The sequence below is a fragment of the Ylistrum balloti genome, unplaced genomic scaffold (genome assembly GCF_031769215.1).
Source record: "Ylistrum balloti isolate Yb309-2 unplaced genomic scaffold, AGI_CSIRO_Ybal_v1 Utg370386, whole genome shotgun sequence".
NCBI lineage: Eukaryota > Metazoa > Mollusca > Bivalvia > Pectinida > Pectinidae > Ylistrum > Ylistrum balloti.
Genome location: NW_026782268.1, coordinates 1,687,542 through 1,701,610, shown reverse-complemented (window position 1 = coordinate 1,701,610; position 14,069 = coordinate 1,687,542). Strand labels below are relative to the sequence as shown.

At 33.1% G+C, this 14,069-nt stretch overlaps 1 protein-coding gene across 1 annotated transcript; it reads right to left on the bottom strand.

Annotated features, from left to right (window-relative positions):
* Positions 1 to 1,184: 1,184 nt before the first annotated feature.
* LOC132554194 (dynein light chain roadblock-type 2-like) lies at positions 1,185 to 7,332 on the bottom strand. Its single transcript, XM_060218496.1, has 4 exons — positions 7,253 to 7,332; positions 5,800 to 5,875; positions 5,081 to 5,248; positions 1,185 to 1,625 (listed from the first exon to the last, which is right to left on the bottom strand). The coding sequence occupies exons 1-4, from the start codon at positions 7,253 to 7,255 to the stop codon at positions 1,579 to 1,581; spliced, it is 294 nt and encodes a 97-aa protein (XP_060074479.1). The 5' UTR covers positions 7,256 to 7,332; the 3' UTR covers positions 1,185 to 1,578.
* Between the last annotated feature and the right edge of the window lie 6,737 nt (positions 7,333 to 14,069).

The following is a 14,069-nucleotide window of genomic DNA, read 5'->3' as shown; positions in this document are numbered from 1 at the left end:
GCATCCCCAATACTCCAGAGTTACAATCACTTTCACTCTCTGCACCCATGAAACTAATTTGATTGGTTCTAGTCAAAGCCATTGCAATATACTGTTATGCAACCTTAAGATTTGTTTGATGTACATATAAGGAACTTACTACATGGTGTCACACATGGAACCTTCAATTTTGTTCCAGGGGTGCAGAGGGCAAAAGTGTTAGTAACCTCTGGTATATCAAGTATGACTCCACTATAAAAATGTTCCTTTGCAGAAATAGCAATGATAATTTTTACTTGCCAAATCCAAAATGGCCACCTGGAAGCCATTTTGTTTCTTCCGATCAGTCCCAAAATCAAACGAGCACAAGGAGAGAACATTAAGAAGAATTTGAGAGACATCCGTTCAGTGCTTCTTAAGATATAGCAATAACAATCTCTACTATGCAAAATCAAAGATGGCTGTTTATTGGCCATTCTATTTTTCTGATGGCCGCCTTTCGGCCATTTTGTTTTTCTGATCAGAAGCAAAATCAAATAAGCACAACTAGGGACAAAGGGAAACTTACATTTGATATTTAAGAAAGATCCATCCAGTACTTCTCCAGAAATAGCGATAACAAACTTTCAAAGTCAAAATCCAAGATGGATACCAGTCAGCCATTTCGTATTTCTGATCAGTCCCAAAATTAAACTTGCACAACAAGAGACCAAAAGGAAACTTTACATGAAATTTGAGAAAGATCTATACATTAGTTCTCAAGATATAGCAATAACAAACTTCATTTAAATAATCCAAGATGGCTGCCTGACAATCGTTTTGTTTTTCTCTCAGTCTCAAAATCAAACAGGCACAACTAGGGACCAAAGGGAACCTACATATGAAATTTGAGAATGATCAATCCAGTACTATTTAAGGAAGAGCAATAACAACAATTGTTTACAGATGGACAGACGGACGTTGGACCATGGAGGCAGAGCGGTTTGAATTGCCCACCATCATCAAATTGTGGAAATTCTTATGTAACTTGGCTTGGAACCAAAGCTGAATTGCAATGTGTGGCACAAATAAGGACCAAGGAGGAAGATACAGGCATTACTTCTAAAGAAATAGTGAAAACAAGAATTTTCAAGGACACTTTCAGAAAAAGAACAATAGATGATTTTGATCAGTCTAGCTAGAGGAGCTAAAAAAAAACACAACACTTCAACCATTAATTTTATTTTTCATTTTTTTAATATTTTTTACATTAAATGAAGATACATTTATGCATGAATAAATAACTTATTTTTGTCAACAGTCAGCACATGTCATTGTTTGTTCTCTCCTTTTTGTATTTTGTACATAAAAATATAAGATTTTTTTCCTTGATACATTTTATGTACTACAATTAAGCAATGTGTCATTATGCTACAACGCTATTGATTTCATTAACCAATCTACAAGACATATCACTTTCTACATCAAGTTTGGATTGATAAGCAAATGTAGCATTAAATTTACCAGTCTATACATTTACAGGTCAAAGTCTTTTCAGTAGTAGGAAACCCCAAAGTGTTGATGATGAAAACAGTGTGATGATGTACCATCCATGAACTCTCACAGGACTTTAGGTGACTGGATCACAATCAGAAGGTATTCCTTTTCTGAAATAATAAAATACATGTTGGTATCAGATCTCAGGAAGTTGACAACATCAATAGAATTTGTTTATTGACATATGTATTAATAATCCAAACATTTTAAAGTTGACATAAACTTCATTAAACCACAAATATTTGTCATTACACCAGTGCTAAAATGCAAACAATACATAATTTTGTTCACAGTTCAATTCATAACTACTTTGATTTCATTTAAGTACTAAATTTTGTATTGGTTAATTTCACAGGGTGACAGATTGGGTTGTTCTAAAGACAAATTCAACATGAACTGCTTCATTGTTCATTCAATTATATTTCAGTCAGCTTGTTTTCAATTTGTATTTTGAACATATCCAAGCCTATAGTTACCAGAACTTGTGCAAGTCTAACGGATTGATTTTTAAATTAGAGGATGACCAATCAGTACTACTCTAGCTAAATATGATTATGTGACACATTTACAAAAAATGCATAACAACACGATCAGATTATAAAAATTGATTTTGTCTATGTACTTTACAAATCATGAAAATTTTCCAACAATTACATGGAAGGTGATCTCACATTTTGCTTCAAAATGGTTGGCAGCCATTTAAAATTGTCATGAAGTGTCTTATGACTTTTCTCAGTATCTATGTATAACATCAAAATTTTGGTCAAGAAGCAGCTCTTTATCAGAATTGCTCAGTAGATGCTTTTGGTCTAGGTTGAGGTTTTTCTTTTCAGGCAGTAGAAGGTTGAAAAATAGTTGCTTGCCATTTTGAAGCAGATATGCAGATATACACAGAAAACAAATCTGTTCTCGTAAAAATGAACCATGTCACATTTGTATTTATCTAATTAGTTTACGATCATTAATCAATAATGAAATTTTACAGAGTCAAAAAATTGTAGGATGTTAATTAGATATCTGTGTGGTATTGGTTGTCCAAATTTAACACATGTATAAAAAAATGATTATAATGTAAGTTTGTCGTTAATCCCTGGATAGCTTTTTGGTATTTTCTGAAACTTGCCTTCAAAGCGTACTTCCATGCTTACATAAATCAGTAAAATATTTGAGGCGTTTTATCAAAACAGGTTAACATGACTACATTTTTTTTTACAACAACTGCAAATAAGCTATCAGTTTATATTGTCAATGTGATGTCCTGGATTAACAGGAAAGGAGTACCTGAATACATTTGATCCAACATAGTCAGAAAGGTGATTCTGTACCTTTCATGTCGAATCTAGGCATGGAATCCCATTTGTCAAGGTGAAAGGTTAGTGTGTTACCAATGGGTTACCTGACCATTTGTTATGCCCCCATCCCTATTTCTCATGTGTATTCCTTTTGACAAGACCTTTCCGGTGGTACCAAAAATTTTTCACCATGTGACCTTAACTGTGACCTTTGACATACATTTGGAAAATTATAATATTGGCCATAGCTATTTCATCATAGGAGGCATGGCTTTCATATTTGGCATATGTTTTCCTTGTGACAATACCATTCTGGAGGTACCAAAAATTTAGACCATGTGACCTTAACTGTGACCTTTGACCTACATCTGAAAAATCATAACATTGGTCATAGCTATTTCATCATAAGAGATATGACTATCATATTTGATTCTGTATGTGTTCCTTGTGACAAGATCTTTCTGGTGGTACCAACAATTTTGACCATGTGACCTTAACTGTAACCTTTGACCTACATGTAAAAGTAAAAAAAATCATTACCACAATGAAGACATAAGTGTTTCACAAAGTGTGGTTACAATTAGCACATGCCTTACACAGTACAGCTCTAATGTCCAACTGCAGAACTTTGTTGCAACTGCTGGCATAGTGTTTCATAAACACATTTTGTTTTATAGCATATCATATCTAATGGCAGAACGAGGACTCAAATACAATGTAGATTGCGCATTCATAGTAAGGAATCCTGTAAATATCCCCTTAAATTCAAGAATATTTTCAACTTGATAGCAAAATTGTTAGTAAACTATACAGGTTTGGCACATCCTTGTCAATTTGTCCATCGACCAGATCATGAAAATAAGGAAACATCACTGATAGTCTACAGATCATTTGAAAATGTTTGTTTCTTCATTAACATGTAATTTGATATCATTTTCTATCAGATTAATAACTTCAAAGACTGAAATACATTGTGTGTGTACAGCCAGTCAAACTAGCCATTAAAACATACTAGTTCTCAAGCAATATTAGTACACTTCATATTACAATTTTAGCGGTTACACACCTCCAAACTGTAATTGGCCCAACAAAATCTCACAAAAAGCCTTCATGTAATTCAGCCACCAGAAATACATACTAGGCATGTTAATCTGTCATTAAAAATTATGTCACAATCTTCAACCAATTAATGTTTAGCTTTTCAAAAATGATATCAAAAGCAGACAAATTACAGGTATAACAAAACTTGGTTAAGATATAGAATATTTCTCAACAAATCTTGGTAGTCCTTGGTGTTTCTTCTTCATATTTTAAACAGATTTGACAACAACTTACATTCTTAACTTAACCATGTAAACATTGTATTAACTAATTAAAATGTCAAGTATTAACGATGTTAAACAAGTAACAACATCAAATGCCATATTACATCTAAGACTTGCACACACCATCTCTGGCCATTTTAATACAATGCTAAAGCCAAATGTTTAGCAGACAAACATAAATCATTCTAACCTATACAGCTTCGTTTGGATCCTGGATTACTATCAGTAAGTACTCAAGATCTGTGAGACGACAAAATCAAAATCATTTACAACCAAAATGAACACTTTAATGTGAAATGAAAAGTAAAACAACAGTATAATGTTACTTATCCAAATTGAACATAAAGATTGACTTAAGACGATTGTTGAAATATTGATGTTCATAGAAATTTTATACCATCATCATTTTGAAGTTGTATGTACATCAAGCATTGATTTAACAATAAATATCAGGCTGTGAAAATTTGAATATATTAAATGCTTAATTCCTAGAGTGATAGCTGAAAAGTCAATAATTTGTTTATAAATACTCAAAATATTTCTTTAGTTGTGAAATAAAACTTCTGATAGTCTACCAAAAGAAAGCTACCTTCTTTGTAATGTTCTTAAGGAAATAATTTTTTCTAAGTTTTGAAATGCACACTCAATTCAAACATTTTCTTAAGTATAATGAAAAACAATATTTCATTGATTCAACTATGATTGTATCTTTGCAAATTAGCTTTGACTCCTGACTTACAAAAGACATGTATGTCTCCATGAATCTAGCTTTGACTGTTCATATTGGAACCAAGGCGACCCTAAACAGGGAATATGTACATTGTATAACATTACTGTAATCATAATTAATGAACAAACCTGAATGTGACATTAAGCTGAAGTATGACTACAATGTACTTTAATTAAAATCCTGGAATGTAACATGGATTTATGTGCTTTAATCATTACCTGGTGCCACCATTATTTCATGCTTTTTTGATCGAATTCTGAGAAATGTGAGGTCATTCTGTGGATCAATATCTCGTACAACACTTCGTGCTTTCTGTGTGAGCTGGTGAAATAGGCCGGCATACTGCACAGTAACAGAATTGTCTAGCGTCGTTCTGATGGGAATGCCTGGAAAGCAAACATATTGAAAAACAGACCATTATTGTAAAAGTATATCCAAACAAAATCAAAGAAATTATTTTTTATATTTTTTTTTTCATTTCAATAGACAATCAAATTTAGCTGATCTGATATTGAATTAATAAAAAGAGTTTTGATATGAACACAGTTAGACAAAATCTTAAAAATATAATTTCTAATTACTTAAATAAAATGTACGACAATTGATTCAAATCCAATTTATGGAAAGGGGACAATTTTGTATGTCTTAATAAGCAATTCATTTGCATATACAATACCATTTTCATAAAACTAAGATTATTTTCAAATAATTCATGGCATTCACAGTGAATCCCTGCAGGATATGGAATTATATAAGGCTTTTCATGGTGAGTATACACTGAAATAATGTCAGTACTTGAGATTGCCAGTTAAAATCAGAAATGGAATCAAATAATTAGAACTACAGACAGTAAAAGGTTGTAACATTAGACAAACTGCCTTCAATTATATTATATTATTATTTAAGATAAAACTTGTGAGTATGAATGAAATGTTACCTTCATGATTGACAATGACAATTCCTTGTACACCTTTGTGTGCACAAATTCTCTTTACAGTTTCTTCAATTTCAGCCTAAAAAGAAACATTATTATCATTATTTCAATTAATAACAATTGACACTTATCATCTTGCTTATAAGAATTTATATTCAAACTTCTGTTAAAGATAGTTTGTGTTTGTGAATTTTACAAGAGAAATTGTCATATAAATTGTGGATCTTCATAGCTTTTTGATGTTTCCACACTTATATTCTATACTATTGTTTGCTTACACAACTTTTCAATAAACAGTTTTGGTATTTTGACATTGTCATGAGCTTTTCTGCTTTTACAGGTTCCAAAAATGTTAGAATTGAATATTAAAAAAAAAAAAACCAACATATGCACATGTATTTTGAAATCCACAATGTTACAGTTCATAATTAACTGAGGAGCCTTGTAAAACACAAAACATTTGGTGAAGCACATGTTCAGATTATAAAATATCCAAAATGAGCAGACGTGTAATTTCTTTAACTGTGCATTGTTCCTCTAAAAATATCATTTTCTTCAGCAGATTCATGGCAACGTTTAAAAGCTGACTTGTACAGGTAGTAAATGGACAGATATATAGCTAAATGAATTAAACATTAAACTATCCTAAAACAGCAGTTATCGTAGGGTGCCGGATACTGAAAAGACCAAGTATCTATAGAGAACATTCAGGAATGGGAAACTAAACTAATACCAAGCTTTAGGGATCTACCATAACCAATTAGGTTAAAAAAAATAGAAATACCATCCTAAGAGTATAGATTATGGTCAAGTATGTTGCAGGTCTATAAAGTCGAACATTTGATACCTTTTCCCAAAATATACTGGAGTATAAAGAGTAGACCGCAACTTTGAACCAAGTGTTACAACAAAACAATACAGTACACTTAGTAACACTAATCTGTGCAGCTGGATGTGATGAAATGTATAGACAAAGACTGTGAGAAGAAACACAATAGAACTAGTTTGATTACCTGGGCTCTTCTGTTCAGACAACGCAATTCAACAAAATTGAATGGGGACAAACTTCTACTTCTAACTGATACTGACCAACTTCAACAAGTTGAAGACTATGTCAGAAGAGGAGTTGTAAGAAGGGACAAAAATTCTACTTCTAATAAGTTGTCAAATATAATGGAACATTAATGGTGATATTTCATGCGGATTCTCGAGCAGAAATTATCCAAAAAGGAATAACACTGCGTCGGATTACCATTCATTCTATAGAGGAATGTAACAAACAGGAAAAGGAAAATCTAATGCCACAGCTATCTCGATAACCATAACAAGTGCGTGTTCCAGTGAATGATAAAAAATTAGGTATGCAATTAAATTTGGATTATCTAACAATACATCAAACGAAATGTGTAAATGGAGAGTTATTGATAATAACGTTCAAGTAAACAAAATTCCTCACCATAATGTATGATCTCCTAGATTCTGGTTTCACTTAATGTTGGAAAAATATTTCGTTTCGTTGCTACGAACCTATGAACATGCGCAAGTGCTCGTTTCCGGTATTTCTAAATCGGCATTTCCGGAAACCGAAACGACTGGAAAAATTCCGCTTTTACCTGAGACAGCGTTTGTCGGTCAAACCATGAATTTGAATCAAAGAAATCAAACGTTCATAGATTTTGGTTAAACAATAAAGTCGTTTTAAAACTAAAGGCATCAGAATGTTGCGTTTTGGTTGAAACAGAAAAAGAGTCACAAAAATCCACATTTTGGATTTTTTTATCGCTCAAAATAGGATCAAAGGAATAAGAAAAATCGATTGGTGCAAAAAGAACATTTTGAGAATTAAATCCTGAACAGCTTGTATAACAATGAATAAGAGAAATTAGCTGTATTTCAAGACCAAAGAGTGCACTACATTGATAAGAAAACTCACAAACGACCAATAATTTTACTTGAAAACTTAATAAGAACCATCACACTAAAATATCACATCATGAAGTATTGTTAAAAACCATTAAAGTGCAGAACATATATCATTATTTATTTATTTATTTATCTATTTATTTATTTATTGTTTTGTATTTAGTAAGAAAGGCATGATTTGGAATTCACGATATTTAGTATCGAAAAGAAAAATCTATTAATACATCCAAATTTGACCTGCGCCAATTTTCTCGAGCTATTTCAAAGTCCGAATTGAAATATATCTTGATTTAGAAATGTATTTTTCAAAAAAGTTTTACAACATTTTCAACAAATGCTGAAAATGAATTAAATAAATTTTATGCAAGATATTCTGAGCAGAAAAAGAAATCTTTGTTCGGATTAATAGGTCACGTTGATTAAATTTGACTGGGCCATTTAAAAAGGTCGATTATTTTAAACAACATTTTTTTTGCAGGTATTTCAACCACAACACACCCCAATTGATTTAGGAGAATAAACATTAAACTTTATCATTTTTTTCTATCGGTTGATAGTACAGAGGGGTTACGGGATTTCGTAATTTTCAATAAAATTATTTCATTATCAAATGACGCTTTCAGTGTGTGTTTACATTTTCCATGAATTATGTATAACCGTTACAAAAGCTCATCCTAGGTTCAATCATTCGTTACTAGCCGTTCACATATTATTACTGAAGGTCGAGCGCGAATAATTTACCACTGGTCTACCACTACGTTACATATGATTAAGTAAAATTTTAAAAATCTTATTTGTTCCCTCCGAATATTGAACACATTCTGTTTTTGTAATTGTGTACATCGGGAAAAAATATAATATTTTCATACTGTCAAAACCTGTAACTCACGTCCTACACACACAAAAAACATCAAATAGTAAATATTACACACGTGTGATCTATTATCGGGGAAACGAGTGTGGAAACCGAATTTGATTATCACCATTTACGAAATGTAATATCTGACATTACTTTGCTGTCTGATTTCGTTGGGATTCTAAAAGTAGTGTGTTTTGAAATGAATGATTTGAAAACACCGCGTCTAATTTTTTTCCCTGTTGTATATATATAGAATACAAAAGCAGGACTTCAACACATAGTGTCCTAGGCTCGGTTATAACCGGAACAAGGACGTTAAGCTAAAAAAAAAAAAAAAAAACACGTCCTCTAAACGAAGCCAAGTGTGGTTTTCCTGGCAAGCCTGGGTTGTCACATGAACAAAGCTCTCGAAAGTAATGTTCTTTCATTTCTATATTCCTTATCGCTTTTTAAAATTCGGACATGCTAAGTCCGTCACGGTCTGCAGAGTTTCCATACACTTGAGATTTTCTCCTTAAAATGTTAACGTTGTCTTTCGTCTTTGGTATTTATCAATTTACTTCCGTTATTTTCTGTACATGTTGTTAATCTGTATGCGTGGTTCCAACAGGCTCTTTTAATCCGTATATTGTTTTTTAATTAGTTAGCGTAAATTGCATCCTATCGATATGTGGTATGATACAAAGGTGTCTGGATATCTATGGTATGATCTAGGGACACTAAGTATGAATGTCATGATTATGTCATTCGCATTGGTTTATATGGACATATTTGATATCACCTCGAGAAACTGATGATTATGACAGTATTTGTTTTCGGCTAACAACATAGATTTTTCAAACGGTGGAAGAAAGTCAGTCCAATTTCGAACAAACGTTATTGATAACGGTTTTATAACATTCGTTTGATTTAAACAGATATTATTGCAAATAGATATTTACAAAATACGTGATCACAAGTATTCACAACGCTTATCACAGTACTTCTCTTCATAATACATTGATACAAGCAATAAACCGGAACGGCAAATTTAGACAATTTATAGTGAATGAGAGAGAAAGTCGGTCACATTCATTCACACCGCTGTTTCGGATTGCCGGATATAAGTAAACCTAACGTGAAATTCTCACTGAATGATTGTAACGGTCCTATTGATAGATATCGGTTCTGAGTGTATAAGGCACAGAATCCAAGATTGTCATCAAATTATAAGAAAAGGTTCACCATACCTATGTCATGCAGCTGTATTACTTAAATTTACTCTAAAGAGGTCGTAAACAAGGGAGTTAGTACGGTTTCTCAATTCTGTTGAAATTACGTAAACCCATACACTAAAGTTTTAGAGATTTAAGACCCTCTATGTTAACATTAACTTTTACATCTCAAATAATCCAAGGTTATATTTGTTTCATATTGTAACCATTCTCGCGTGAAACAAAATCAAAATATAACACGTGATCTTCTTCAAATATATATAAATTAACCACCACCCACCCACACAAGCACCAACCCTGCAAAATGAAAAAAAAAAAAAAAAAAAATGAATAAAGCAACGGGAAGGGGTTTCGATCCAGGACATCTTACCACTATACTGCCACTACGTTATATAAGATCAATTTAAAATATTCACATATACAACATTGCAAACCAAGCACTTCAAAAGAGATGGTAAGATGTTTTCCTTATTTTCTTGATCCTACAAAAGGCCAAAACTTTTCCTTAAACCTCGCTTTCAGGCGTTTTGTTTTAAAATATTTTAATGTTGGTTGAAAAAAAAAAAAAACAAACAAACAAAACAAAAAAACGAAAAATAATTTCTTTTGTTATAACTTTGAAGTTAGGACTTTTTCAAGGCCTGAACAGTTAGATACGTCACATAACAAATATTTCTGGTGTTTAGAATGTGTACCTTCGAAAAACACAAAGAAGCCCCTTCAAATAGACTTAAAATGTCCCCATGTATAATTGATAATGTGAGCTTACCTTGTTATTGGTCCTGTACATAATAATTTGTTTCTTAGATCAATAATCTATTAGGCACTAATTTCGATTAGCGTTGCGAAGAAAATTAATTCAAATTTAAGTGTGGAAAACCAGCACAGAAAGGAAGAACAAAATATATAAGAGGAAATTACGGAAAATATCAAGATACAAGTGGAAAAACAGATCCAATATAATCTCCTAAATGTCATTTTAGCCGAAAACATGGAAGGAAACCCCCGATTCTGCAGGGGTCACTCTCTAGTCGCCCCCTCCCCCGACGAACATGAGGTAGACTATATTCCTCGTCTCTCCGATCTCCCCTAAAACAGAAGGCATCGCGAAAACCATGTAATCTACAATGGTGCTCCACAATCTGTCTCCTTTTCATGCAGAGATATAAAGCTAGAATATTCTTTACCTGTTGTCTGCATGGGTCTTTTTTGAGAAACATGAAAGTCAGACAACCTGGTCGTTAATTTTAACTGAAAATGGTGCATTAAAAACATTATTTATTGAACGCAATGAATAAAGTCGACGCCACATAACTTCACAACAATTTAATGGAACTACTATGCAAATGCATTTGAAGACTCCTGAATGCCATTCTGCTAGAATTTGAGTAATAATTCTGACATATTACTATGTTAACGTACAAACAAGTAGTGTTGAATAATATTATCATCGATATGAAAGTAGAAAATACGAAACCAAGTTTGCAGCTCTTGAGGAAGCCGTGTCGACAAAGTGTGACGCTGATGCGTAGTTCTCTATAATAAACAAACAGATTAAAATGTTTCCTAAACAAAGGAGGTTAGATAACAAAACAAAGTTGTTTCTGTCTTCCAGTCAACAGAGGACGTTTGACTGGTCGGTCACAACAAAGTCTCCTATTGTTCAAACGTCTTTTGACGGCTAACGCGAAAAATGATGTTCTGTCTTCTGAGCCTGTTGGCACAAATGAATGGGGCTCGCCTTGCCAAACTACACAGAAATCTATCTTCTCTTTCTGCAATTCTTCATTATTGCTGCAAACGCTGTTGTAGGCGACACAGCAAACTTGTGTTAGAGTACAGAATACCCCAGTTATCCTCAAGTTAGGTGTATCACTTGGTTTGTTTTGTTTTAACGTATTTAATTGCCGTTAAACAAAAGGATTGGGCACATATTACAATAAAGTTATATTGCATATATACATTACAAGATGACCCAATGAGAGAGAGAGAGAGAGAGAGAGAGAGAGAGAGAGAGAGAGAGAGAGAGAGAGAGAGAGAGAGAGAGAGAGAGAGAGAGATTTACTCGAATTTTATGGTAAAATAGATACATTCTTGCAAAATACATCTGAAATATATCTTACACTTTATTATACATTTAACCGCACCAATCGAAGCATGCTACCACACAACACGTTCATGCTCACAAGTCATGAAAATTACACAAATTCAACTAATTGGAAAGAAATAATTATGCAATTTCATAGAGAAACGTGGAACGTGACCTATCTAAAACCGACGAGTGCTTAATATGTACTGTTGGACAAATATAAATAAATCCTTATTATCATCACTTGAGTAGTCTTCATGGCCAATTAGCAATTTATCTAAACTTAACGACAAATATTTATGAAGGTTTCTGGACATGGCCAGACATTGGTCGTTATATCAACCTCATACAAAGAAGAAATGATGAGCATTGTCATAAGCATCACTTGGTGGATTACGACAACAAACACTAGAAGTAATTTGTCAAATGTTGTTTTTAACATTGCCAGCTAACCATGCTTTGCCCAACGTATTGCTAAGAGATAGATTAACATATCTAGTCTTGTGAACAGACTTATAATATCACTAAAATTGCTTTTTGAAGATCATTAATGTCGATATCTAAGTCACTATGTATGTATGTGATATATATAGATATTTATGAATTTGTTCAATGATACACTCCAATACACACCACTCCTAAAGGAACACGCGACATACGAGATGAAAAACCCTGTACCATGTCATTGTGCCATTGACTAAAGACACCAGACATCAACGAGATGAAAAACTCTGTACAGTTTCATTGTTTAAAGACATTAGACAACATGCAGGACATTAAACCCCGCCCCATGTCATTGAGTCATTGACTTAAGACACCAGACATCAGCAAGATGAAAAACCCTGTACCATATCACTGACAAAAAGATATACAACAGACAAGAAAATATAAAACCCCGTCCCATGTCATTGAGACATTGACTTAAGGCATCAGACATCACAGTAGGGATATAAGACCCTGTACTATGCCATTGTGTCATTGCTTAAAGACATCTGGCAACATACTACTTATAAAACCCTGCCATATGATATTGATTTAAAACATCAGACGATAAATAAAACCTGTCCCATGTCTTTGACTACGAACATCAGACAACAGACTAAACATATTCTTAAATCTGCAAAAGTATATAGAAAACGTGATAAAAAGGATAGGAGAAAATCGTGAAAATTATATCATTCCAGTGTTTTGTTTAACTGGCTATATTCGATAAGATAAATTAAAAGACAAGCAAACAATATGTAAATCATTTTCATATACGTCATAGTTTTTAAATATTGTAATAGTAAATCCAGGTAATTCTGATTCTGAAACAAAGAACGAATTAAAAAATTGTACATTTATATACGTTATGAGAATTTACAAAAACTAACATTACATCTTTCAATCGAGAGAACAATACTTCACAAATCATATTTATAGGTCACTAAAATTCACTATTCAAGTATGAAACTAGATCAAAAATTTCAAATAGAAAAACACATACATTTATAAAGATAAAAGCTACTAAACAACATTTATCGTACCACTGAGCAACATGGTTCCAGGTTACAGTAAGGACCGTTTTTTCTCCCATGTGTTCATTGGCTTGGTCTGTTCGCGAAAATGAATTGTCACGTTTATGTCTTTTTTCACTATTCTTTATGCCCCAATTTCTGTTTTCCTTGGGTGTTCCCTGAATACCGGTGTATATATAATACCCGGTCTCTGTGTGTCTGTTGAAATGTTTCTCATTTCCATTGCTGTTATCTTCAACAGTAGTTGTAGAATTCCTTTTCATTCCGTTGACTTGAATCTTTCGTGAGCAACATGCTGTTAATTGCAGAATCCAGTGGGGTATTTGTCTATCCGCCTCTATATTATAGATTCGAAGTCCGAATATGGCCATCGCTACCGTAATACTACTGCACGCGAGTTGGAACAAGAGGTAAACTGTGATACGGGGTATGTGAGGTTCGGATGTATTGGGCAATTTATCGGATACAAGCGATAGGAATACAGCCAGAGACAGTAGTATGGTTGTACCAAAGGCAGTTCTCTCACCTGGTTCTGGGGGTAGGATAAAAATAAACACATTTAGGACACATATAACTGATATTGGAAGAAGTAAATTCAAAACAATAAAGAGCGGCCTTCGCTCAAACTTCAGGGTCATTTTGATCAATTCCCTGCCATCAGCTATATATTC

Bases quoted from the DNA above. Each gene is read 5' to 3' on its own strand.
- LOC132554194 (XM_060218496.1), bottom strand. The intron at 5,249-5,799 runs GTAACATTTCAT...TTTGCTTTCCAG, and splicing joins TGTCATTGTCAATCATGAAG to GCATTCCCATCAGAACGACG. The intron at 1,626-5,080 runs GTAATGATTAAA...TTATTATTTCAG, and splicing joins TGAAATAATGGTGGCACCAG to AAAAGGAATACCTTCTGATT.